The 27628-nt window shown below is 37.9% G+C and overlaps 1 protein-coding gene across 1 annotated transcript; it reads right to left on the bottom strand.

Annotated features, from left to right (window-relative positions):
- Positions 1–27396, bottom strand: TMX3 (thioredoxin related transmembrane protein 3). The gene is made up of 16 exons (XM_083357581.1): positions 27289–27396; positions 25405–25462; positions 24065–24104; positions 23355–23478; positions 23036–23081; positions 22623–22703; positions 19222–19321; positions 18438–18515; positions 14975–15041; positions 13985–14083; positions 11244–11301; positions 9226–9279; positions 7024–7080; positions 6096–6225; positions 4061–4129; positions 1–2550 (listed from the first exon to the last, which is right to left on the bottom strand). Exons 1-16 carry the CDS (start codon positions 27332–27334, stop codon positions 2287–2289), a joined length of 1371 nt encoding a protein of 456 aa, XP_083213707.1. The 5' UTR covers positions 27335–27396; the 3' UTR covers positions 1–2286.
- Positions 27397–27628: the final 232 nt, after the last annotated feature.

Below are 27628 nucleotides of genomic sequence, written 5' to 3'. Positions count from 1 at the left end.
CACATAAATGCAGCACCAACCTTTGTTATTATACAGTATACACACACCCCAACACACACAACCAATTTACACTTGATAATGTTTATTTGGGATGTACCGTAAGTTATTAGAGCACTTCCGATTCAAGTCATAATAGCTGCTGAGTGAAGTACTTCATGTGATCGCTCACTTTGTTTCATACCAGAGGCTTTTCATTCTAATTATTATGTTAAACATTGGAGTGAAAATGGAAATATATTTCAGTTTAGTAAAACTATCTGGAAGTTTAGTCATTAAAAAAATGATAAACTATACTTTAGCCTTAAATATTATTGTTTGAGACACTGAACATCTGGTTAAGAATATCTAATGGGCACAGAAATGGTACCAACAAAAGACAGCTATAATTCCCTTTAAGATGCACCGGGCAGTAGGCATCACGTGCAGAACTACTGACTATCCTTTGGCATTTTGAGCAACTATTTTGCAGCAACTAGAAGTGTTCTCTGCTACGTGAGTCAAAGCTAGATATGAACAGATGTCTGAAACGCCTGAATGGGGGAAATATTTATAAAGCATTTCTACATTCATAGACTAGTTGAAGGTTCAATAAGCTTCAATAAAAATAAACCATTTTATATATAATCCAGCAGTAATAATTAAAACATTTCCATTCACTATACATAGAATAAAACCATTTATTCTTTGGAAAGATAGTAGCTCCTAGTAAAAGTACTTGGTATGAAAACACAAGAAATATAAAGTGTTTTTTTAAAGATCAATATTCATTTTTATCAAGGAAAGGGGTTCTTCTTCTAAAAGTGTGTATGATTATTTTTGAAAACAACTGCAATAAGGATAGTATAATTTCCTTCCAATTAATAAAATATTGTATGACAAAGAATTAGGCTGGATAGCTTTGCTTAAGAGTTATGAGAGTTTGTTATAGAGAATGAAATTAATTGAAGTAGCAAACAAAAGATTCCTTGGCCTTAAGGTCGTATTTTTTTTAAAAAAAAAATTAAACTTAATATTTGACAAGGTATGTAAGAAACTCTGCTGATTAAAGCCAAATATTTGACTATGACACATAAGTTTACAATTTTTATTTTCAGTCGTTAAACTGAATATTATACAGCCATAGTTTTAAAAACTACTGCTATGGCAATCACCATGGTTTCAATATTCCAAGTATAACCCTATGGCTTATCCCTTGAGATCTCAACCTAGGAAACATGGTCTCTATTCATATCATGGGACAGTACGAGGGATGATATATATAATTAAAACTTATGACAAAAAGTATTCCTTTTTTAAAAAAAAATGCTGGCCATATAAAGATGTCAAGTGAATTTTCAATGTAAGTTAATAAAATATTAAGATTTCTTTTCAGCTGCAGAAACCAAAGATGTAGCAAGGGTTTTGTTAGATAGCTTAAATATTGTTTAGTTAAAAAAAGATTTGTCATTAACTATGCAAAGCCATATTCGCCAAACTATTATGCTAGTGCAGCAATTAACAAACAGAATCATTAGACTGTCATATGGTTAAAATGTAGGGGAATTTCCTGTACAGGAAAAAGATTTAACACCTTTACTGCAACACATTGGACCAATATAATGTAAATTAGTAACAAATGGACCCAGAGATCAAACAGAAAGTAAATGAATGCTATTTCTATATTTACTAATCATGTTTTCTTTTTTTAAAAAAAAAGCCAGGGAATTTGTAATACTTCTCTTTAGCTATCCCATTTTCTAAAGAGAAATTCTAAATTATTTTCTTAAAAAATAAGAAACACTGTTTGGAAAGTATAGCTTTTAAAATATGCAATATCTCAAAGCATATTTTCCATGAAAGATTTCTACAGCTCAGTATTTATAGGTTTTATCACAGGCAAAATTAAAGGAGGGAGGGAGGGAGGGAGGGAGGGAGGGAGGAAGGAAGGAAGGGAGGAAGGAAGGAAGGAAGGAAGACTTTGGCCATAATGGGAAAAATATTTTTAATTATACATATCAGTATCCAAAAAAGTAATGATGGGTTTTTATAACCCAACTCAGATTACATTCATTAAAACAACCCATTTACTCACTCAAATTTTCTTTTTAAGCAGAACAGAGACAATAAGAGACCTCAAAACCCCAACTCCAACCCCATTCTTCTTCACAGCCAAGCAACTTGAATGCATGCACATAACACAAATGAATGAAAAAGTTCTTATCTCTGAAGATCACAGGTGTAATTGAATTCAATAAATAAGTCTCTATTTGGAAATTCTACAGGAAAGAAACAAAACCGTTAAACAGTTCAGTCTTTCTTTTTTTCCAATATAGTTTTCTGTTCTTGCTCTCGCTCTGGAAATTCTACAGGACTTTCACTGCTTTCCTCCTCTGGTTCCTCTTCGGTACCTTCATCAGTTAGATCCCTGCTCGGGGTTTCCTTCTTCGATGCCTCACTTTCATCTGATCCACCCGAGTCAGCAGTGCAAATCCCGTAACACATGATGCTGATGACACCCAGTGGTAGACCAAACAGAAAGCAACCAAGAAGTGGTGAACTCTTGAAAACAGACTGTAGGGAAATAATTGGCCATCAGTTATATTTTCATAACGTATTGAATACCTAGGAGAAGATGATTCCCACCACTTCCCCACGCTTATATATTAACATATTTTAAGAAGAATCAAGGTCTGAAGAATGCCATTTGAGTATCTCACGGAAACTTGAATGAAAGAAGTGGGAAGATTGTTGGGCAGTTATTTTTTTGCTGGTATCCTTACAGCCTTTTTTTTTCCCTGCCTCATGACTCACCCTTAGAACTAGCAACATGGCCAGAAATAATCCCCAGCAGCTCAAGGAATATGCACACAAATGTTCTAAGAAAGGTTTCAGAGAAAGCCTGGGTGTTACTTCCCATTTTTCCCTTGTTTATACTTGGTCTCATCTACCTTCGGAACTCTTTGTAAAAAGTATATTTCAAATAGGTAAAGGTTCCCCCGCACATGCGTGCTAGTTGTTTCCAACTCTAGGGGCCGGTGCTCATCTCAGTTTCAAAGCCGAAGAGCCAGCACTTGTCCGAGGACGTCTCCGTGGTCATTTGGCCAGCATGACTAGACGCCAAAGGCGCACGGAACGCTGTTACCTTCCCACCGTAGTGGTCCCTATTTTTCTACTTGCATTTTGACGTGCTTTCAAACTGCTAGGTTGGCAGAAGCTGGGACGAGTAACAGGTGCTCACTCTGCTACGCGGCACTCGGGATTCGACCCACCAAACTGCCAATCTTCTGATCGACAAGCTCAGCGTCCTAACCCACTGAGCCACCGTGTCCCTGACATATTTCAAATAGATCAATTTAATTTTTGTTACGGGAAGAGTGGCTTTTAAGGCACATGCATGCACTTAAAATTCTGTCAGAATTTATTCCATAGCTGGAGGATGGCCTAGACTTAAGATTATTTAATAGTTTAAACTGTACAGAAGAACACAACAAACATATGAAAAACTGTGTTGACGTCTACACAACATTGGTCCTACGTCAACTGGTGTTCATGGACATCAACTACCAACATGGATGTATTTATGCACACTTAACTGAATCAGAAACGATTTGGCATAGCCATAAAAACAAGCTCAAAGTGTTTGCATGTGTACAAGATAAGAAAGAAATGGAAAGAAAACTATACAACTGAAAGAAAATAATATCCTTCCTTGTCCAATGTAAATATGTAGCAGCACAATTTCCACCAGCGCAACACCCAACTGAACACATTTTAAAAATAATAGAAATGTATATCACTCGAGAAAGAAAGCAAAATTATAGTTAAATGTTATGCTCTTTGTGGGGAGAAACAAAAACAAGACTGATTTATGTACTATGACATATCTATCCAATTACTACCAATGACACATTTTATATGTCAACAGGTTTATTTCAAAAACAAGGTGTATTGTAACCAAGAGAAATCCAACTAACTTAATAATATGATTGAATAAAACCTTTCCGGATTCATTTCTGTGCTTAGCAAGTGGTGCATCTACTTTAACTTAATGTCTATAAATATTTTCTAATACTTTACGTACTCCCACTGTAGACTTGGCATCGTAAATTATTCTCTTGATTCGTTGAAGAATTCCATCTCCACCATATGCCTGAAATTTGAAAGATAAAAGATTAAAGGAGATCAGCATTATTTATTTTTCAGTTTTCAATTACTTTATTTTACAATGTCATCTTACCAATACTTACTTACAAAAATATTGTTTCACTGAAGAGAAATTACTTCATGTAGAGTTGGGGATCCTACCTTATTCCTGCAGGGCAACACAGATGGACTCAGTGCAGACTCTTAGAAGAGTATAATAACACTTAACAGAATAATAAGAGTTGGAAGGGACCTTGGAGGTCTTCTAGTCCAACCCCTTGCTCAAACAGGAGATGTATGCCACTTCAGGCAAGTGGTTGTCCAATTTCCTCTTAAAACCTCCAGTGATGGAGAACCCACAATTTCTGAAGGCAAACTATTCCACTGATTAAATGTTTTCATCGTCGGAAAATTTCTAATTTCTAGATTGGTTCTCTCAATTAGCTTCTTGTCCTGCCTTGAGGTGCTTTGGAGAATAGGTTGGCTCCCTTTTTCTTTGTGGCATCCCCTAAGATATTAGGTGTAATGGTTCACTCATCAGAAATCTGGTGTCTTCTCTTCACCACAATTTGCTTCTATTGTTGAAGTTCAAGCAAAGCTATGGAACTATAGGGGATCAAAAGTGAGAAAGGGCTGAACATTACTCCTTTAGGACTAAAGGCACACTTCATGCCCACAATACAGTAAAGAAAAGCATACATTAGTTCTGATACATGAAATCCTTGACTTATGATCACAATTGGGACTGGAAAATTCATTGTTAAGTGGTGTAGTTGTTAAAAGAGAGGCATCACATGACCGGGTTTTATGACCTTTTTGGTCCCAGTTGTTAAATGAATTGCCACAGTCATTAAGCGAGACATCACGTGACTGCAATTTGTAGCCTTCCCTGCTGGCTTTCCCAGTGACTTTGCTTATGGGAAGCCGGCTGGGAAAGTTGCAAATGGTGATCATGTGACCCAGAGAGGTTTCAACCATCGTAAATGTGCAAAAATTGCCAAGCACCAGAAGCATAATCATGTGGCTATGGGGACAGTCATTAGTGCAAGACTGGTCTTAAGTCACTTTTTTTTAGTGCTGTCATAACTTCAAATGGTCACTAAATGAACAGTCGAAAATTGAGGACTACCTGTAGTTTCCACAGGCTCAAGCCTATGGAACCTCATTAGAGGTTTTTAAGAAAAGCCTGGACAGTCACCTATTTGAAATGGTATAGGGTCTCCTGCTTGAGCAGGGGGTTGGACTAGAAGACCTCCAAGATCCCTTCCAAGCTCTATTCTGATTGATTGACCAAGCCAGATTAACTCCACAGTGGATTTCATTCACACCATGTATAAATAACAAGTTGTAGATCATTTGTAATATTTATGAAGTCAATTGTAATGCTATAACAAGCCATTCATTTCAAGTCTTTGGATGGCCACATATAAACTACGGATCAGTCCTGTGGAATAACCCATAAAGAAAAGAAAAGAATGTAGTTTTTTTTCCCCTTCTACTCTTAAAAAGTTGTGCTGGTTGCTGATATGGTGGAACAGGAAGGCAGGAGCTAGCTCTGCGGCAGGAGAGAATCAAATGGAGAGACCACCAGTCGTCTCTCCTCTTGTCCTGCTAGTTTCATAACCCATGTTTAAACTATTTATATGATCCATTATTTTTTTCCCTTTAAAGGTTATACGTAAACATACATTTGGAACCTAAACATTAGAGAAGATAGTTGTCTGACGTACGAGGAAAGAGCCAAGAGGATGACTGAAGCCAAACTGCAGTGGACCTGCGATAGTCACCACAGACACATTTCAAATAATGAGGTTAGCAACACTCCAAAGATTCTGCTTTGATTTCCAAATAAATATATGCAAAGATACTTCAAGCAAGACAGTGCAAACGAAGTGGGATAATTAATGAACTGCTCTCATATTTTGGTAATTTGAAAAAACTGTTGAGATTTTAAACAAATGTGCAATACTTACTTCAGTTGCACCTTCCAAAATATCGTTAATGAACTGGACCAGATCTTCAGTGCTCTCTATTTGTTTATGCGGTAGGAAATATTGTTGATTGGAGGTATTCAGGACAGCAATAGTGGGGATTACCAAATCACTGAAACAGTAAAACCAGACAATTCAGAAACTGAACTATAACTAGTTCATTAATAAAGCCTTGAAGAATGATCACACTCTTACCAAAATAACTGGGAAGAGAAGGGCTTTTCAATCATATTACTTACCACTAAATCTTTGTGGAATAACACTAGGGACTGATAGGTTGGTTTAATTTACTTCTTATATAAATATAATAATTATGGCTAATTAATCATCCATTTCAAAGGCTCTAAAGTATTCACAGTTCTGTCTAGTGTTTCATTCTATTCAACATCTGCACTAGCCTGTTGGACCAAATGAATCAGGCATTAATTATGCTACAAACTGACGGTACTGCAGTTTTGCAAGTTTTAATATTTACCCAATGAATGCCACTGATGAGAAATTAAAGGCACTATAACTGAATTCAGAGAACATTAATGCAATAGTGAAAACAGTACAGAATACTTAAAAGACAAAAGCAGCAGTAAGCACTGATAAGGTAATCTTCCCTTTACAAGCTGTCATTACAACTTATTACTAATTCAGAGATAGGTCTATGTCTTTAGTTGTCAATCACAAAAGAACCTCATGTAGCCTTCTGAAGGACATAACATGATCGGATGTTACCGCAGGTAGGCACAGTACAAACTCCATAAGCCAAATTTTTTCAGCTCCTGAAAATTAGTTATTTAATGCTGCCATCTAGTGGAAACACATTTGAATATTTCATCTTTCTGTTATCTTTGTTTAAAGAGTTTAATTGAAAGAAACAAATAACTTTATCCTCCATATGAAAAAAAATGGTTTTACTTACTCCATTAGTAAACTATTAATATATTCATTTCCATCCATATAGCCAAACTGGAAGTTTCTATTAAAAGGCAATTCACAATATTATCTGTTAGACTGATTTGAAATGAATAATGATCTTAACAAACAAACAAAAAACATGATATCAACCAATACATTTGCTGAAAGGAAAATTCAAAGAGGAAAAGGAAGGAGATTCAATCTTTAGGATAGCAGGAACAGATACAGAAAACTGATTATCCAACACTATTTACTCAAAATACCCTATGCAATCATGAATAACAAAAACTTGGCTAAGGAAAAAAGCAACTAAGGATTTGGAAGGGAAAGAGCTGCAAATGTAGTATTTTATCCTTTTACCTATATGAAAGTTTTGTTCTAAAATTTGCTTTACGTGCACCTGGAAGAGTCTTGGAAGCAGACAGGATTTGTTCCTGAGCTTCAGAAACCAACTAGGGCAAGTAAAGCTATGGAATACCTCTAAGGTCTTGTTCATTTGTCTCATAATTAATTATGAAACTAGAATGAGGCAATCTTACAGAACAATGTATAGGTAATAGCAACTTAGAACTCTGTTATATTTTGCATGTAGGTCTCTCTAAATTGCCCAACTATTCTTGAAAGAGCAGTGCAAACTTTTACTATTGCACTAGGGATCTGACAGACAGATCCAAAAACTAAAACAAGTAAAAGAATCTTATTACTCATGATCTTATGATGATGATGACGATTTATATGGCCATCCACACCAGATAAACAACTCTGGGTGTCTAACACAATAAAAGCATCAATATTATAAAGGATGCAGTAACTAAAACACATAAAAGACAAATGGCCGTCAAGGATAAACCAATAAATAACAGATACATTCCCTTCATTTCTCCTCCACCTAAGAGAAAACAGATTTATGAGCGTCACAAGAGGCCAGCAGGATTAGAGTAACCTAATGGGTCCTGGTTCCTGAGAGATGGCAAGAACTCTTTAATTTAAGGAACTGAGAACACCCCTTTTTCTAGATCTGATGGAATAGGTCAAACAATTGGAGAGAGACAGTCCTCAAATAACCTGGCCCCATGCTATGAAGGACTTCATAGCTGATAATCAACACCTTGAATTGCACCCAAAACACTACTGACAGCCAGATGCAACTCATGACACAAATGGGACTAACAGTGTAAATGGGCGTACTGACCTCCCGATTACTGTTAATTACCAGCCATATGAAAATACAGAAAAATTACATGAAATTAAACCCATTGGTAATACAAAGAGCTTTTTTTCTACTGCTTTGATTACTAATTCTATAGGTCTTTATAGGATCTTAGCAGATAGCAGTACTGAGCCTCAAGAAAATAATTAACTTATCATAGCTCCTTACTACATATGTACAAGAAGCAAAGGGGAACTTTTGTTTCATGCCCTCTCAAACAAACTACCATGTCCCAGGTCAGCACCCTTCTTTCTCTTCCACAGCTTTCTTTGCAACATACTCCACTGGTTCACCATTTTCCTAACTTCTATTCCCTTCCTCTTCTTAATTGCTGCTGTATAAGTTTCATCTTGGCATATCCCATTGACCAGCCATTTCCCATGCTTTCCCACCATATGCCTTTCTTCTCCTAAGCCACCAATAAACTCAAAACATAATAGAGCTACTGACCCACCTATCTCTGTTTTTATTAGGATCTTCTTTTAGTTAGCACCACTAATGGCTCAACGTGGCATACCTCAGTGATAGATGATAGATAAAGTAAGTATTGTATAACAAAGTGTTTAGATTGTTGAGCTGAGTTGTAATTATATGCTGCTGCTGCTGCTGCTGCTGCTTTATGCTCTTCATTTTTTTAACCGGTTTGTTTAATAGACTATTGCATTTTTACATTGTGTATTATTAGTTGAGCTACATTGTAAACATGATGTAAAAAACAGAATATATTTTGTAATACCATATGTACATAGTTTTAAATTGCAGAAAACTGCAAATGGTTTAAACTGCAATCCAATCCCTATTTATCTAAATGAAACCACTATATTCACTGGACATTTATTTTTTAACATTAGGATTCCCAAACAAAAATATATTACCTATTAAAAGATCACAGATTTCTGAGAAGCACAGTAAAATCTACCAGAATTGGATATACTGTATATGCATGTAACAAAAGATAGAGCTAGATTATAAACATAAAAAATCTAACTCAATTACCTATGAAACTGGTCTCTGTAATTTTTAGCCACATCTTGAACAATAGATTTCAATCTGCAAGATAAAAAAAAATTCATTGGCTTTCCGTATCTTTTTAACTGGTCAAAATATACAAAGGAAATAAAGAATACAAGCATGAAGCCAGCTAATGAGGAATGAACTAAATGGCATCTGAATTCCTCTGCAAATCTTTGTTTTTTATTAAATCCATTTTATACCTTAATTTCAAATTATAAAGGGAAAAAACTCCGCTGTTATGAAAAATTAGGAAATATGTGCCAAAGACAAACTTAGTATATCATTTTTTAATTTGAACTGCCTATTCAAGAAAAGAATACATAAATAGATTTTGAATCCAATCCTTAATAAACATCACGTTCCCAATGTTTCAGGATGCATTTACATAGAGTTTTTAAGTGGCAGGGGTAATATTACAAATGGCAATATTACAGCTGATAATAATTTTATTAGAAATATGTGATTTATGCAAGAGTTAAATAGTGGTATTTGGTTTTGCAGCCAACGGTACACACTGGTATGCAAGTATGGCAAAATTCAAGAAGTCAGTTGCTAATGAGACAGAGTCCTACAATACCTTTTGTTTGAATTTATTTAGTAGCTGTATGGTAATCTGTAATAAATTATTCCTTGTGAAACTTTTCAATTTGGAAAATAAATAATCCATTTGGCCAATTCTTCTATTGTTTGGTTCTTCACCATAGAATACCACTAAATATACTTCTAGGACTCTGGTATAAAAAAATCAAAGGAACATGAGATCTGCTTTCTTACGCTCTATTTTACTGGAGCACAGGCTGCTTTGACTATTCCAGCATGGAATTTCAGATAGGATTTTGAGCCAACAGTCACCCTGTTGCTCTGATTAAAATGCTCTGTAAAATTCACTCAGAATTGGATTGAATCCAATCTTTCTGAATGCAGGAATTCGAATTAAAGTATCCCGGGAAATCCTGATAGCCACTGAAGGAAACCTCTTTGTGTATCGTCTACACTTGAACTCAAATTCTCTTGTGGGTCAGAAAGTATTTTCTCCTAATATTCAATGAAAAGTTGCTTTCCTGCAAATTAAAACTATTATTCTTTGATCTGCATTCTGCAATGATAGGAAACATTACTGGGTCTTTCTTTTGGGTGGCAGCTTTTCAAATATTTGAAGAGTGCTGTCATTATCTTCTCTCCAGCTTCTAAACACTAAATATTTTTTTCTTCCTTCCACCTCCCTTCTTAGGACTTCATTTTAAGTCCTATCATTATCTTCTTAGACTTAGAATAACAATAGGATTTGGAGTGTGTGTGTGTGTGTGTGTGTGTGCTCTTTTTATCCTGGAAAAACCCAAAAAGCAAATGAGGGTTGGAAAGAGAGGCAAGGAGGCACAGGGTGGCAAAGTTTGGCTCACTTCCATTGAACCCTTTCTTTGAAAAGGGCAGAAGTTGATAGGTGGGTGGGGAGATTTGCAGCACCCCTGTGGTCTTAAATTTGGACAGGTTGCCAAGTGCCCAAATTTTGATGTGAAAATGCAACACCTGTAACTTCAGGAACGGGTTGTAAATCCCTTCGCTTAGCACTGCCATAAGTTCAAACGGTTGGTGAACAAATGGTTTTAAGGCAAGAACTACCTATTTTGTTATTTAGATTTTAAAGTATTCTTATTATGATAGTTAAATTATGAATATTACTGTATATTCCAGGAACCCAAGTGGCACAGTGATTAGAATGCGGTATGAATAGGCTAACTCTGCCCACAGCCTGGAGTTCAATCCTGATGGGGCTCAAAATTGATCCACATCCTTCCAAAACCGGTAACATGCAGACCCAGATTGTTGGGGACAATATGCTGATATTTGTAAACCGCCCAGAGTGTTATAAAACACTATGGAGCAGCATATAAGTCTAAGTGCTATTGCTATTGCTACACAAAGTCAATTATTTTTTTGAAGAGTTCAACATCAGTTTTAAAATAATAATTCATATTTTAAGACCAAACCCCTGGACCTACCTTACATGATCTGCAGAAGCGTTTTTATCATCAATAACTGCAATAGCCACAAGTTTTCCTAAAATAAAGTGAGATGCATAATGCATATTTGTTTTGATTTATATTCTATCATTATTTTCTACATCGGCAATCAAGATAGTCAATTAAAAAAAATTAAAAAGCAAAATGTAAAATTACAGATTAGAATTAACAATAAAATAAATCCAAACTTTATTTATGACTGCACTGCTAGTGGCATGGTTTCTGGTCCCAATTACCATTGGTAAGACCACATAGAAAAATATTTCTTAGATTTAAGGGGGAAAAAACAGACCCAGGAAATTACAGGCCAATCAGTCTAACATCAATATCTGGGAAGATCCTGGAAAAGATAATCAAAAACAGATCTGAGAACAAGAAGCAGAATTATAACTATTAGCCAGCACGGGTTTGTTAAAAACAGATCATGCCAAACCAACCTTATTTCATCTTTGACAAAGTGACTAAATTAGTAGACCAGCGAAACACTGTGGACATTAGTATGCTTAGATTTCAGTAAGGCATTTGACAAAGCAGACTACAACCTGCTGCTTAGTATGCTAGAAAAAGGTGGGATAGACAACATCACCACCAGATGGATCTGTAGCTGGCTGACAAACCATACTCAGCAAGTAGTCCTCAATGGTATGACATCCACATGGAGAGAAGCAAGCAGTGGGGTGCCACAAGACTCCGTCTTAGGCCCAGTACTCTTCAATACCTTCACAAATGACTTAGATGAGGGAATAGAAGGGGAACTCATCAAATTTGCAGATGACACTAAACTGGCAGGAATAGCCAACACCCCAGAAAACAAGCTCAGGATCCAAAAATATTTGACAAACTTGAACAACAAAATGAGTTTTAATGTGGAGAAAAACAAAGTTTTACATTTAGGCAGGAAAAATCAAAGGTAGAAGTACAGATTAGGTGACACCTGGCTCAAAAACAGTAACTGTGAGAGGGACCTTGGATTCATAGTGGATGATCACTTGACTATGAGCCAGCAGTGTGCAACAGCAGCCAAAACAGCTAATACAATCCTGGGTTGTATAAACAGAGGCATAGAATCAAGATCATGCAAAGTATTAGTACTGCTTTATAAAACCCTAACACCACACCTGGTCACCATACTACAAAAAAGATGTTGAGACTTTGGAAAAAGTTTAGAGAAGAGCAACTAAGATGATCCAAGGCCTGGAGTCTAAAATATATGAAGAACGGCTGCAGGACTTGGGTTTGGCTAGTCTAAAGAAAAGAAGAAACAGGGGTGACATGATAGCAGTATTCCAGTATATGAGGGGCTGCCACAAAGAAGAGGGCATCAAACTATTCTCCAAAGCAACAGAGGACAGGACAAGAAATAATGGTTGGAAACTAACCAAAGATAGAAACAACCTGGAATTAAGGAGAAACTTCCTAACAGTGAGAACAATTAACCAGTGGAACAGCTTGCCTTCAGAAATCGTGGGTGCTCCATCACTGGAGGTTTTTAAGAAGAGACTAGAGAGTCTCTTGTCTGAAATGGTATAAATTCTCCTGCTTGAGCAGTGGGCTGGACTAGAAGACCTCCAAGGTCTCTTCCAGCTCTATTCTATTCTATAATTCTAATCTTAATTTCCCAGATAAAGAACACCACATAATTTAATTATATAAACAGAAACAATGGGGAACTTCTTTTCCTTTCTTTTCTTTTTCTCTAATCACCCACACTTTACATCACTTTAAAAGTGTTTTCCCCCAAGTATGCCCTGAAGAGGCAGACAAACAGATATTCTAGCAGCAATGAATCACAATCCAATCACAGATCTTCACAGCAACACTGGTCTTTTCTATCCATATCAAATTTAGAAAGGCTCCCACAATATGCCAATCTCTATTTAAATGCCTACTGCTTCAAAATCCACATTCTTCAGATCACTCTACTCCAGGGGTGTCAAACTCAATTTCATTGAGGGCCGCATCAGCATTGCGGTTGCCCTCAAGGGGCCGGGTGGGTGTGGCCAGGGTGGGCGTGGCCTACTGGGTGGGCGTGGCTAGAGTGCGTATGACCTACTGGGTGGGCGTGGCCAGCTCTACATCGTTCGCATCAAGGGTGCCTATGGGGGCCTGGGCAGGAGTGGGACAGATCTGAGGGTCTCTGGCAGAAGGAGGGTCTCTGGGCCAGGGCCAAGGCAGTGGGGGCCGTTCCCTCACTGTTTCCAGGATGGCTTCACGGGCCACATGAAACCGCTTCGCGGGCCGCATCCGGCCCCCAGGCCTTGTGTTTGACATGTCTGCTCTACTCTGACTAAACCCAGATGCTTCTAATGGTCCACACAGGAAATAGTATAAGCAAGACAATACTAAGTCACATTGCCTAAAGTGCAATTTTGAATATTACACAATATTCACAACAGCAGCATGGTGCTTTCTTCCACACTCAGGATAATACATTCAAAAACCAGTGCTTTTTTCCATGCCCAGAAAAGTTGAAATCTCTATTTCAAACTCAAAACAGTTCACACCCTATGGGTAAAGAATCTGGAGGCAATTGAAGTTATTCTGGATACTAAGAAAAATTGTAGGTATTTAGCATCATGATCCAAAATAAAATGCATACTTAACACACATTTAGCTACATAGTTCTTTCAGGCACAGCATGCAGAAATTAATAATTATTTCCAATTGAAGTTGACATTATAAAGATCTATGTGGTAAGATGGGAAGGATTCTCATCTTACCTGTGTCTCCAAGCTCATAGAGTGTAAATCCATCTATATTAAGGTATCCTTGAAACCTTTCCCTATTTATCCAGGCTGACAAATCACCATCTACATACTCTTTATGGGGAAAAAGGGAGAAAGTAAGAAAAATGAAAAGATGTACTTAATCAAGAGTCACCTCTTAAGTTCAACTGTATACATTAGAAGAACATAAAGGCCATATACAACAATTCAAAGCTTTGTGCTCCACCGATGAAAATGAGATATGGACTGGCTTACTGGAAATTGCTGATGCTCTCAAAGTTTGCAACATTTCAAACTGTCACTAATCATTTAGGAGTCAAGAATGTAAAGCAAATAATGCAAATGTAGCCTGCAGGTCAACCCCTCATTCCAAACTGTCAGTCCTCATTCCTATCGGGAAGAGCAGCCCCCTTCCCCCATGCCAGACTACACATTCCCATAAAGAAGAGATACACTTGGTCACATACGGAATAAAATATCCTAGTTTTTCCTGCCCGCCCCCCAAGACTCTAATAAATGGCTGAAATATACCAAGAATCTGAAGGAGACACCTTTTTTTGTGGTGATCATTAAGGAATCTGGCGATCATTAAGCAAATACCACGGTCATTAAGTGAACTTTTTTTAAAGGAACCAAACCGGTCAATATGCACCAAACCAGGCACATTGTTCTACTGCAGCAATTCAAGATTTTGTTTTTTTTAATTCTCAGCATGGCATACATTTCCTGGTGTCTATTCAACTAACAACCTCACCTGACTTGCTTAGCGCACACCAGCCTGCTGCAACCTACAGACACATACATTAGCAATTCTCAGGTAATCCACAAATAATCTAACCTAACACTGCTTCTCAATCTTTTTAAATATGAAAGGACAGTGTAGTGCCAAATAAACAAGCTCGTTTTTGAAAAAGAAAAAAAATATAACTGTAGATAAAAAAGTTAAGATCCATAAACACCTATGATAAGAGCCGATGAACTTACCATCATACACAAAGTAAGTTCCATCTTTTAAGACTAGAACAGCTGGCATCTCAGGGAGTGTCATATGCTGAAAAAAGTGGTTAAAAAAACAGAACAGTTTAATGACAAGTCGTCTTTACACATTCAGAGTCTGCATTTTTCCTATAAGTAACTATACTTATTGATTTTTAACTTCATTCCCGTTATGAATACTGTAGTAAAGAAAAGTGGCAAAAGAAGTAGTCTCTCTGAAGTCTTTGTCAGCTAAAGTTTTTTTTAAGAAACCCTGAGTTGACTTCATGTAGGGACAGTGTGAAAGAACCATTGTTATTTCGAAGAGTTAGACATGTTTTTTATTTCTCCATCATATTATGAAAAGTCTAGAAGTTTAAAAATTCCTTCTGAGTTAGCCTGCTTGTTTCTCTCTCTTGCTTGCTGAAAGAGAAGAGTGAGGAATCTTCGCATAGTTTCCACGCTTTGCCCTCTCAGACTTTCAATTCCCATCCCAGAGTCATGAGACATCCAGTCAAGGTCAGATCTGACAGTCCCCTGACCATAGCAGAGCCATGAAGTTATGGTGCCGGTTTTGATAAAAACTATGGGATTATTAGGGACGCGGTGGCTCAGTGAGTTAGGACGCTGAGCTTGTCGATCAGAAGGTCGGCAGTCTGGCGGGTCGAATCCCGAGTGCCGCGTAACAGAGTGAGCACCTGTTACTCGTCCCAGCTTCTGCCAACCTAGCAGTTCGAAAGCACGTAAAAATGCAAGTAGAAAAGTAGGGACCACTACGGTGGGAAGGTAGCAGCGTTCCGTGCGCCTTTGGCGTCTAGTCATGCCGGCCACATGACCACGGAGACGTCCTCGGACAAGCACTGGCTCTTCGGCTTTGAAATGGAGATGAGCACCGGCCCCTAGAGTCGGAAACGACTAGCACGCATGTGCGGGGGAACCTTTACCTTTATGGGATTATTGTTATGGGAGAGCTTCTGCAAAGGAACCTATTTCTGGGTACTGTTGACAAATTTACCCCCCCCCCTTTGGGATATCTCTGCTGTCATTATTAAGGAGCTCCCGGCAGCTTTTAAGGTATTTGGTTATTATCTTGCTTGGTATGCATGCTTTTATGTTATTCTTTTAATTCTGTTTGTTTGAGCTAATAATCAAGCTTAAAATGCCTTTATTTAGTGGTGTGCCTATTGTCTCCCGAAGAACCAACTGCCTGAGCACCTGATCATTTCCTTGATGCCTGACAAAATACTTTATTTTTAATTCATAAATAGTTGTAATAGATTTTAAAACGTGTATTAAACGCGAACTTATTTTTTTCTGACAGCTGTTTTTGTTCCCTTATTAATCTTTTTAAAGTATTCTTAGTTAAATTATGGATATTATATACATAGTCACAACTTTTTTTAAAAAAATCAAGGAATTAATGATAAAAATTAGGTTATTGTCTGTGTCCCTCCTTTTCCTTCTTCCTCTCTTGGATTAAGGAAAAACTAGGCTGATTTTATAACAGAGGAAAAGGAAATTTTTAAAAAATATTTGCAGATGTACCATGAAGGAAGACATGTGCCTTTTAAAAAGACAATTCAATTCATAAATATTTTGCTCACATTTTCTCAGTACTAAATTAAGAAATAGTTTATGCATAACTATTTAAAAAGATGTTTAAATGTCAAGTTGGTGTATGCATGTTTAATAAGTTGCTCTTAATAGAAAGAAATTCCGAAGAAAAGTACATTTGGATCTTTTATCGAATTTGGAAATTTGCATCTCAATTCTTTTTCTTATCCCAATTTTTCATTTTCAAACTCTGAAGTTAACAAAAACTACCAGGACCCAAGGCAGAATGATCTCTCGAGCAATGAAGAGCTACGATGATCCCTTGAGTCTGAATCAGGTTTCATAACTTCTCCTCATATAATAAAGCCTCAGGGTATACTAAAGTCACTATAAATACTTTTAACAGAAACAATTCAGTTCTGCTTTCAAACAAAACAATAACTATTCTTTGCTGCTTATATTAATCAGCTTTGTGACAGGATGTTCTTTTTAGTTTGCCACATCAAAATATAAGTAGAGAAAATGCTTTTAGTGAAGATGTACCATGTCTTTATATAATCTGTAATATCAAGTATATGTGAAGGGGCTATAATTTTACTTGCACTAATAAAAGAATATTGTCCTGTCCTTACTAAGGTCACGATTAAAGGTAAAGTGCTTGCATTCACATAAATTAACAATGTAAAATATAAGATTCCCCCCCCCCCAGTTTGCAAGAAAAAACATAAAAAGCAGAAAGCAAGTCAGGGATACTTAAGTTGGATTGTAAAATATTTTTTGGGGAGGTGGTAATAAAGATGAATTGTTTTCCAGGCTCAATTTAAGCTGTTCTTCACCTTTAAAATAATGAACTGCTGAAAGCCTGGCTCAGAAATGACTTGTCTCATGAGCCTACATAGTTAGTAAGATCTGCAGGAAGGCCCTTTGAGGATATTCATTTTTCACAGAGAGCTATTTGTCTAATTCAGACAAAAGGTCATTTGCTTACATTACTTCCAAATGGAGGAAAGTTCTCCTTCAAGGATTAAGATTAGTCTGCCAGTTTTTCAACTTTCAAAAAAAAATGGCACCTTTAATTTGGTATTTTAAATTTTGAGGTTTTTTTTTCAGTGAAAGTTCTGTTTTTTCTGTATTGTATTGTTCTGTGAAATGTCCATCTATTGAATAAAATAAGGCTACTATTTTAAAACTAAACTGATCTTGCAGGCAATGTTGGTTGGACTATTCACTTACATTCAGACATAAACATAAAATATTGGGTTGCCAGTTAGCAACAAGGATATAAATTCCCAATACTTTCGTAATAACCCTATGTGCAAAGACAAAGCTCATTTGAACTCCTCATCCTTTACTGTTCTAAGAAAAAGAGAGACCTATGTTTTAAATGTATAATTAAACTCTCTAATTGTAATGTGCTAGTCGTTTCCAACTCTAGCGGCCGGTGCTCATCTCCGTTTCAAAGCCGAAGACCCAGCGCTTGTCCGAGGACGTCTCCATGGCCATGTGGCGGGGGAACCTTTACCTTTACCTAATTGTAATATTTTCGTTTACCTAATTTGGATTCACAGGTTGCACTAATCATGAATGCGATTTGACTAAGAGCAATATAAACCAATCACTGTGGCCGAGTGTTGCATAACCACCATCAATACCACAATTAGAACAAACCAATGTAAAAATAAATTAGAATTTAACATAATATGTAAACTCAACAGCCAGTGAAGAAAGTTTAGGTTCTATCATGAAAAACAGACAATCAATGGTTGAGTTAATAGTGGGAGGTTTAAATGCTTACTCTACCTGGCATTCATTAAAACTACTATCAATAGTAAGGGGTATATTGTCAATGGATAAGAGGTATTTCTCAACACAAGTAAGTATTCAATCAGGTACATTATCATAATTGTTATTATTTTACCTTGGGCAGTATCTCTTCTGAGGCAGAAAAAAAGTATGTATAAACAATTAGTTCGGAAGCAACTTCTATGTATCTTTCCTGTGAAAATACAAATGGGTAGTTTTAATGCATTTCTTGGTCTTCATAAGCTTCTTTTGGTAACAGAGCAAGATACTATTTTAGTTTAATTTCATGTTTCAATTAATGCAGGTCTTTTGCCACTCCAACTACAGAATTATTTGCAAGCAATAACAGATAAATATAACTTTTATATACCTCCCCATTCTTTTGCTATATCAAAAGACAAATCCTTTTTCTATCCAACTTTTTGGTATGTTAAGCAAAAACAATCTTATGTTAATTCCTTCATCTTGTATTGTTGACATTTATTGTATCTCAGTATAGCAATAAGATAGCTCCATTTCCCCATTTCAATATTATCATAAATACTGCAGGAAACTACAGCATTTCCTTTTTTTCTTGTATTTTCATAGCGTGAATTGCATATCACAAACTGCCAGCCCATTTTAATTTTTCCAAGTCATTAACTACAGTGGCCTTTTTCCAAAAGTGAAAAGAAAAAAAATGTGGAATTCTAAATGTGTCTGTTCAAGTATTACCGCAGTTTCATGATTTCTATCCAGTAAAATGGAACATAGTTCCTTTGACATTGCTGTTTTAAGTAAATTTCTACCAGTTTGCAAAGTTCTGCAATACAGAACTTTACTAGGAGATAGATATTAAAGCCCATAAACTACATGTAAAAATGAACAAAACAAATATTGTGGTTATTAGTGTTTCAGACCTTTAATGGAGATTCCCCACCAATGTACAGAAAAAATATGCGATGTCTTTTTTGAACATGCTCAAACATATGTTGGCTAGGGAGATTTCGAATAATAGGCCTGCAGATTAAAGATAGGGAAAACAACAAAAGATCAACATCAATAGCAAAAGGCAATGAACGGCTTCTTAAATGCTATTCCAGGGGGTCTTCATATTTGGCCCTTTTATGACTTGTGGATTTCAACTCCCAGAATTCCTCAGCCAGCGAGAGTTGAAATCCACAAGTCACAAAAGGGCCACGTCTGAAGCCCCCTATGCTATTCCTAGAGTTCTTTCAGAGGATAAGGATTCCCAGCAACCCCACTTTGAATAACATAATTAGCCTAAAACTGGTAAGGTTTTAATTTTTTTAAAACTGCATTATTTAAAGCTGGATGAAGAGTCCCATGACAATTAAAATGCATGTAAATATGAAGGGGGGGGGGCAGAGAAAGACAGTGTTAACTTCATATGCTTAAAGATGCTGTTAGTATTTACATTTAAAAGCCAAACATTTTCATTATCAAGGGACAATGCTCAGCAGTTATCAGCACTTATAGTGCACTTTGTGAAAACTATCAAACTATCAAAACTATCAAACTGGTTATGGAACCAAAAGACTAGCTTTGAAAATAAAATCTTACCAGAATTCATTGCAGTTCAGAATCTAGAAGTTATTAGCAAATATTTCATCGTCTTATTTTACCACAGTAACTATCTTTTACAATTGCATCATCATTAAAGGCAACATAAAAACATTTGAAGATTTAGTAATGCAATTTCATCACACTATTGCCCATTAGAATATTTTTTTTAAAGAAAAAGGCAAGTTTTTAAAGTTTGCTTTCAACTATGTTAAAACAGTAACTGCTACAATCATTTTAAAAGTTCCGTGTAAGCACAAGAGTAAACACATCGTTACAGAGGTAATGGAAATGGAGTCAGATACATTAATATTGAATATAGCATATTTGAAAGCTTTAAACTAATATTCTGCTTGTCATACTCATTGGATTATTTTTTTTCTTTAAATCTTATTTTTTAAATCTTTCATATCCCAAGGAGGTTAATTAAACTATTCTAAATGGCAACAATAACCTTTCCATTTTCATTTATAACAGCAAACAGTCGTTGGAATAACTAATGTGGTGAGGGAAAGAGGAGAGGAAGAAGAGGGAAGTAGGAAAGAAAGGAGAAAGGGAGAAAGAAAGTAGAGAAGAGAGAAGAGAGAGAAGGAGGGTGGATACAGTGAAAGGGGAAATGGACGAGCAGCACCCAAACTTACGTGTATGTATTTATGTATGGCGATATATTTGTTGACTTGTTTGTGGAATAAATGGGGAAATAAAATTGAATATTAAAAAAAAATAATTGCTTTAAGTTCTCTATATGGCTTAGGCCCGGGGTACTTGCGAGACCACCTGCTGCCATTATCAACCTCCCATCGCCCGGTTTGCTCCCACAGAGTCAGCCTCCTCAGGGTGCCATCGGCCAGGCAATGCCGGCTGGCAACCGCCAGGGGGAGAGCCTTCACTGTGGGCGCACCGACCCTCTGGAATGAACTGCCTCCGGAGCTGCGGACGGCCCCTGACCTTCGGTCTTTCCGCCATGACCTGAAGACTTGATTATTCCAACAAGCGGGTCTGGACTGACTATGTTTTTTAAATTTGGCTTTTATTGAGTTAAATTGTCATGTATCTATTACATTTATTGTTTAATTCTTTTTTTAAAATTTTGTATTCCATGTTTCTTAAATTTTTTGTTGTGAGCCGCCCTGAGTCCTTAGGGAGAAGGGCGGCATATAAATTCAATAAATCTAATCTAATCTAATCTGAATCCTTATGTTTAATCTCAGATACAATTATATAAAAAGAATTGGCTTCCACCATGAGCAGTTTGTACTCCAGAACAGGGGTCCCCAACCACCGGGCTGTGGCCATTTAGGAACCAGGCTGCACAGCTGGAGGCACGCGGCGAGTCTGCAGGGGTCTGGGCAGGGGCGGGAGATTGGCAGGGCAGAAGCCGGCTTGCTCAGGTCAAAGGTTCTTCAGCAGCTCCGCTGGCAACTGGCTTGCAAAATCTGGGCTCAAAGTCCTTTCTCCTCTTCCTCATCCTGCTTCCTGTGCTCTCTCTTCTTCTGCCTCCTCGCCTCCCCTTCCTGCTTTCTCTCCCTCCTGCTGCCTTTTTATTCCTCTTCCTCTTCTTCCTCACTTTCCTCCTCTCCCCTTCCCAGCACCCCAGCTGGGCTCGTGTTCCTTTCACGCAAGTCTCCAAGTTTGCAAGGCAAGTGCGCGCCAGCCCAGCTTGCAACGGGGGATTCCCCAAGACCTCGTTGGAGGGGGTTTCTCCGCCCCGCCCCTCCCCAAGGTGTTTGTGAGGGTGCTTTCTCAGGGTGCAAATAGGGGCAAGGAGAAGCTACCTTTCCCTTTAAGCACGGCGTCTTCAAGGGAATGTCTCACTTGCACGTTTTCTAAGACCGCTGAGTTTTTTTTGCTTTTGTTTTGATGGTGCTGCAGGTGCCTCAGGTTTTGGCAATTTCCTGCCTGCTTTTCGTGGTTTGATTTGGTGTGTGCGTTTATGCTCCTTTCTTCCTGCAACTCTCATGTTTGCAAGCCAAGCACGCTCCTACCCGGCTTGCAATGAGGAAGTGGGGAGGGGAGAAGCTACATTTCCCCTTAAGCACTGTGGGAATACCTCTTTCATCTGCACTTTTTCCAAAGCTGCTGGGCTTGCACAGTGCTCTTGCACTCTCTCTCTCTCTCTCTCTTTCTCTCTCTCTCTCCCTCCCTCCCTCCCTCCCTCTCTTTCTCTCTCTGAATAGTTTTTTCAGCACTTCAACATGCTGGGGCTTTGGTTTGTTTTGCTGGAAGGCTGAGTTTAGGATTGTCTCTTTTCCTTCCCACTTTATTAGAAGCAGAAAGTCACCGGTCTAATCTAATACAATGCAATAATAGAAATAAAGTGCACTATTTATTTGATTATTTATAAAATTTAGAATAAATATAATGAATCATCCTGAAACCTCCCCCCCACCACCACCACCCGAGTCCATGGAAAAATTGTCTTCCATGAAACTGGTCTCTGGTGCCAAAAAGGTTGGGGACCTCTGCTCCAGAACATTAAGAGCTATACAAGAAAATGAATGCAAAGGCTATTAAATAAAACTAGGGAAATGTGGGATTGCAGTAGAGAAAACTACTCTTCCAAATGCCCAAGGAATCATACAAATGTGAAAAATTAAAAAGGTTCCCTTTTAATTATAATACTGAGCCAGTTTGGTTGCATGATCTGACATACTCCCAATGTTCCCCCCCCCCCAGTATTTTCCAATGCAGCTCTTTATTTTACATGCTAGACAGGACTGAGCCCATAAATACTTACCCTGCAACTCTATTTGCAAACTCAATAATATCATCTTTGGTTCTTGGGCCTCTATAATTGTATGCCAAGTCACCCTTCAAGCTAAATAAATAGACATGAAACCAGTGAATACATTTAATGCTAGATTTTTTAGGCTTAATAATAACCAATAAAAACATTGCATATGGAATTCAATTATAAGGGATAACCTTAATGTAGCAATACTACTAATACTAGCAATACTTTAGGAACAGTAAAGAGAAATGACTCTTCACAAAGTTTCAGTTGCCTTTTAGCTAATGCAAAAAAAAAACCCTGAAATAAAAGATTGGCTTAAGTTTTATTACAAATTTGCAAAGCTTTTTTCTGAGAAACAAAGTGAGACATTATTAAGCACACCTATTGTAATACAGAAAACACAATATTCAACTTACAGTTTAATTGTTGGATAGCCTCGAACTCCAAATTCAGAGGCAATGCCTACCAAAGGAAGCAAAATAAAACAGGGAAAAAAATGAAAAATTTTAGCAGGTGATTTTTCTTTGACAAATTCATATACTACAAACTGTACTAGTAAGCAACAGGAATTATAAACTTAAAAAGTATTCTTTTACTGAGTAACTAATTTAGACTATTAATATGCTGCACTGAGTTTTTAATTGCCAATATTTTGGAGCGATAGCTAATTGAGCTTTTGTTAGTTTCCAAAATTATAAATTATATAACATGAGAATACATTGGCAGTAAACTTACTAGAATAAGAAGTTGCATCCATCTTGCCAACCTTTACTGGAGACCCAATACTTCCCATCTCTTTACCAACTTCATTCCACACTGGCTCCAATTTCTTGCAATGGCCGCACCAAGGTGCATAGAACTATGAACAAACCATAACCATTCAGAATTTAACCTACAAATAAAGAATGGCAGTTTCCTATTTGTTCCTTTAAAAATGCTTGTTAGGAGGACACTACTAATACTTTTTTTCTTGAAGTGCAGTAGCAAGATATTTGATCTTACTATGCAAGATAATACAAATGCTAAGTAAAGTTGTAAATGTAAACATAGACAATCAGTAGATCATCTCAGTATGGAAAGTATACAATAAATAATTAACAATAGCATATCAGATCTTCCAACAATGACTTTTAAACCACTGCTTCACATGTAACACTACAGTTCTAATCTATATCAGATTCTCTTGATTTATAAAATCAACTCTTAATCAGAATAATTGTACTGCATTTATAAGATTAATAAAGCAACAGCCAATCACTTCCATATTTGCCAAATAAAACTACATGAACATGACTATGAGCCACTAAGAGTTGAGTTTCATTGAAAGAAGTTTTTATTGTTAATTGAATGTTCTGCTTTTGCAAAAGGATAGGCTAATCACAGAAGAACTGTAAAAAAAAATAACGCAAATTATATTTAAAAGATTTAACAACTCTGTTACTCACATCAACAAGCCAAATGTCATCTTTACGTTTCTCTTTAAACCTACAAAAGATGCATAACCAATAAACATTCTTACTAAATTTAGGTATTTGTCTACACTCTAGATATTTACATTAGGTCATAACAAAATGATGAGTGAGAAATCACTTTAAACAGAAAGATTTCTCAGAATTTGGTATTGATTAGAATGTCATTTTGTGTACTTTACAGCTATGAACATTTTCTGGAAAATTTGATGGGCAAAGCATCTCTCGGCAAAATAATTAAAGCAGCAATGTCTTTTTCAGGCTTGCATGGTTGCTTTCAAAGTTTTCAGTAGGCCTCACAACTATTTCACTTTGCTTTTTTTTCATTTCTGTGCATTGAAAATGATCTCTTTCAAACGACTTACACAAATTTACTGTGTAATATGGATTATAATCCTAATATATAACAATTCAGTAGGCACTATGCAACAATATAAATAACATAAAATGAACAGATTGTTTACAAATCGTATTATTCCTAAAGAGTTAGACATATCATAGAACTTGGTTTTTCCTCACCATTGTGAATGTAAAACAGAAAAAGATAATCTTAAAAATAAAACGGGTAGCACTTCCCACATCTAGTTTTAGGAATAGGCTATCCACCAAGAGAAACAAACAATCACAGTGCCACATCCTGGGTCAATAATAGAAATATAGAATAACATGGTCCAATGGGACCTTATAGAATATTTATTCAAATTCTCTACCCAATACAGGAATGATATTATTTTTGAGATCTTGTTTATAGAGCTGCAACTAAAATAAAATCTGTCAGGTCTCATGTGTTGGAATTTTTAGATTTCTGACTAAAACTGTGACTCCTGCAAAGTCTTAAGCTTCTGATTTAAAACTTTTGAAGTTTGTTTATAGACCAAAAGGAAGGGTTGTTTTGTTTTTCTTTTGAAGCAAATAACTAATTGCACTAATTCCATTGTATTTGTTTCAAAAGAGCCACAATGACCATAACTTGTAACGAAACAAGAAAAAAATGTGAATAGTTATATATAACAAAGATTACTGGTATCATCATGTATAAATTAAAGGTTTTAAGATTTTTTTGTAGTTAAGAATAGTTAGGTAATATGATCAACTAATTTACGCACTACAGAAAAGTACATTTGTAAGCAAACCCTTAAGCAAAAAAAGGCCATTTAAAAAAAAACAATGATGTGGTCTCTCTTCTGTATTTGTGATCTACAATGTACTAATATACAAGAAGAAAAGGATGCTTAATGGGATATTTGTCATTCCATAAAGGTACAGTAAAACATAAATCTCTAAATTCGTAATTTGTGTAAATGCTACATACTTACGATTCATCTAAGTCTTCCACAAACAATGCATCTATGGCAAGTATACAGGTAGTAAATGCTGGAAGAAAAAGTTGGCAGAAGAAAAAAGTAGAATGTGTCTTATTTCATATACACTAAAGCCTACACATTCATTTTCTACCTACTGAAGCCATCTCTACTCCAAAATACTACAGGCACAATTTTCCTCCAATTCCCTTAACTTCTCATAAGGTAGTCCTCGACTTACAACAGTTCATTTAGTGACCGTTCAATGTTACAAGGGCACTGAAAAAAGGAACTATGACCATTTTTCACACTTACCAGCTTTGTAGCAGTCTCATGATCACGTGATCAAAATTCAAATGCTTAGCAACTGGTTCATACTTATGACCAGTGTTGTGTCCCAAGGTCACGTGATTCCCCTTTTGCGACCTTTCGACAAGCAAAATCAACAGGGAAGCCAGATTCTCTGTACCAACCGTGTTACTAAGTTATCAACTGCAGGGATTCACTTAACAACGGTGGCAAAAAAGATCGTAAAGACGGGGCAGAGCTGACTTAACCAATGCCTCACTTTAACCACAGAAATTTTGGGTTCAATTGCGGTCGCAAGTCAAGGACTACCTGTACATTTCAAGGCAGCCTTCTTTTAATTTAGGATTCTTAGGGAGAAAGTTGGCTCCCTGCTTCTTAGAACAAGCAGCAAGATGCAAGCGGCCGGAGCCTCAATCCCTCTCCATCTCTCTCAACCCAAACGGCAAAGAGAAGCTGCCTGTCCCGCAAGAAAGGCATAAGATAGTTTGCCTAAAAAGTAATCCATGCGAGAGGGAGAGAGAAGAAAGTTATGTCCAGGGCTTGTTTGCCAGTATTTACAACCACCCACGGGGAACCCTTCAGATATCTATTATTTGAAAGGGGGGGGAGTCCTATACCCAAAAGGGGGCCAACCCACCCATCTCCCTGGACCCTGTTCTGACTTCCACTTAAGGCAGACATGTCAAACACAAGGCCCAGGGGCCGGATCTGGCCCGCGAAGTGGTTTCATGTGGCCCCCAGAAGCCATCCTGGAAACAGGGAGGGAACGGCCCCCACTGCCTTGGCCCTGGCCCAGAGACCCTCCTCCTGCCAGAGACCCCCAGATCTGTCCCACTCCTGCCCAGGCCCCCATAGGCACCTTTGATGCCAATGATGTAGAGCTGGCCATGCCCACCCAGTAGGCCATATGCACTCCAGCCACGCCCACCCAGTAGGCCACGCCCACCCAGTAGGCCACGCCCACCCTGGCCATACCCACCCGCCCCCCCCCCAGGGCAACCACAATGCTGATGTGGCCCTCAATGAAATTGAGTTTGACACCCCTGACTTAAGGCTACTACTTCCACGGCAGTTCTGTATTATTCAGAGTTGTACTCAGGGCTTTTTTTTTTGGTCACAGAACGTTCAGAACGGAGTTCCGGCACCTTTTTTGGATGGAACCTTGTAGGGTAGGCAAGGCGGGTTGTATGACATGTGTGAGTTCCGGCACCTTTTTCTTTTACAAAAAAAGCACTGGTTGTACTACTCGTTTCTCCCCTCCACCCCCCGCTTTCAATCCGCTTCCTGCAGCGTCAATCGATGCACGGGGCCATTTCCTTGTCCCTTTGCCTCCTTTCCAAAAAGGTGACGGAAAGGAGCGGAGGGCCATGGAGGAGGGAGGGGGGCTTTCTTCCTCCCATTCCTCTCCGCAACTCCCCCCCCCTCGCCTTTCCCGGCGTCTCCGCCCAGTCCCCCCCCCCTCTCCCCAATACAAATCACCATCACCCCAACCCTCTTTTAGCAGCTTTAGAGACTTCCTGCGCTCCGGCCAACTCTTCACCGCCCGGGACGCTGCCCTCGCCTTCTCAAGCTCATCCGCTGCAATTGTACCTGTTGCCCACAACAAGCGCAACCGCTCTTTCCTCGCTGCCCCCATCCTGACAGGAGCCGGTAGACAGAAGGGACCATCAGCCGGAAGGGGAAACGGGATTTCTCTCACCCCGGGTTTTGCCTTTCGGAGCATGCGCACGGTCGCCGCGGCGGCGGCGGCGGCGGCCGCAGCGGTTTCCACGATTGTTTCGTTGTTTGAAAGAGGGCGGGGCAGTTGCTAGGCGACGCCCGGACAATAGCTCAGAGTTATGCCTCATTGTTGTTGAGGGGCGGGGTGGGGAGAGAGGGCGGGGTGTCTTCTGGTGCGCCGGTCTGCTTCTGGCTCTTCTGGCAGTTTAGT

The sequence above is a fragment of the Vipera ursinii genome, assembly GCF_947247035.1.
Source record: "Vipera ursinii genome assembly, chromosome: 3".
Taxonomy (NCBI): domain Eukaryota; kingdom Metazoa; phylum Chordata; class Lepidosauria; order Squamata; family Viperidae; genus Vipera; species Vipera ursinii.
This window is presented reverse-complemented; position numbering and strand designations above follow the sequence as displayed.

Bases quoted from the DNA above. Each gene is read 5' to 3' on its own strand.
- TMX3 (XM_083357581.1), bottom strand. From the start codon at position 27,334: ATGGGGGCAGCGAGGAAAGAGCGGTTGCGCTTGTTGTGGGCAACAG. The intron at 6,226-7,023 runs GTAAGTAAAACC...TTACTGTTTCAG, and splicing joins ATTAATAGTTTACTAATGGA to TGATTTGGTAATCCCCACTA. The intron at 4,130-6,095 runs GTAAGTATTGCA...TTCAAATTTCAG, and splicing joins TTTTGGAAGGTGCAACTGAA to GCATATGGTGGAGATGGAAT.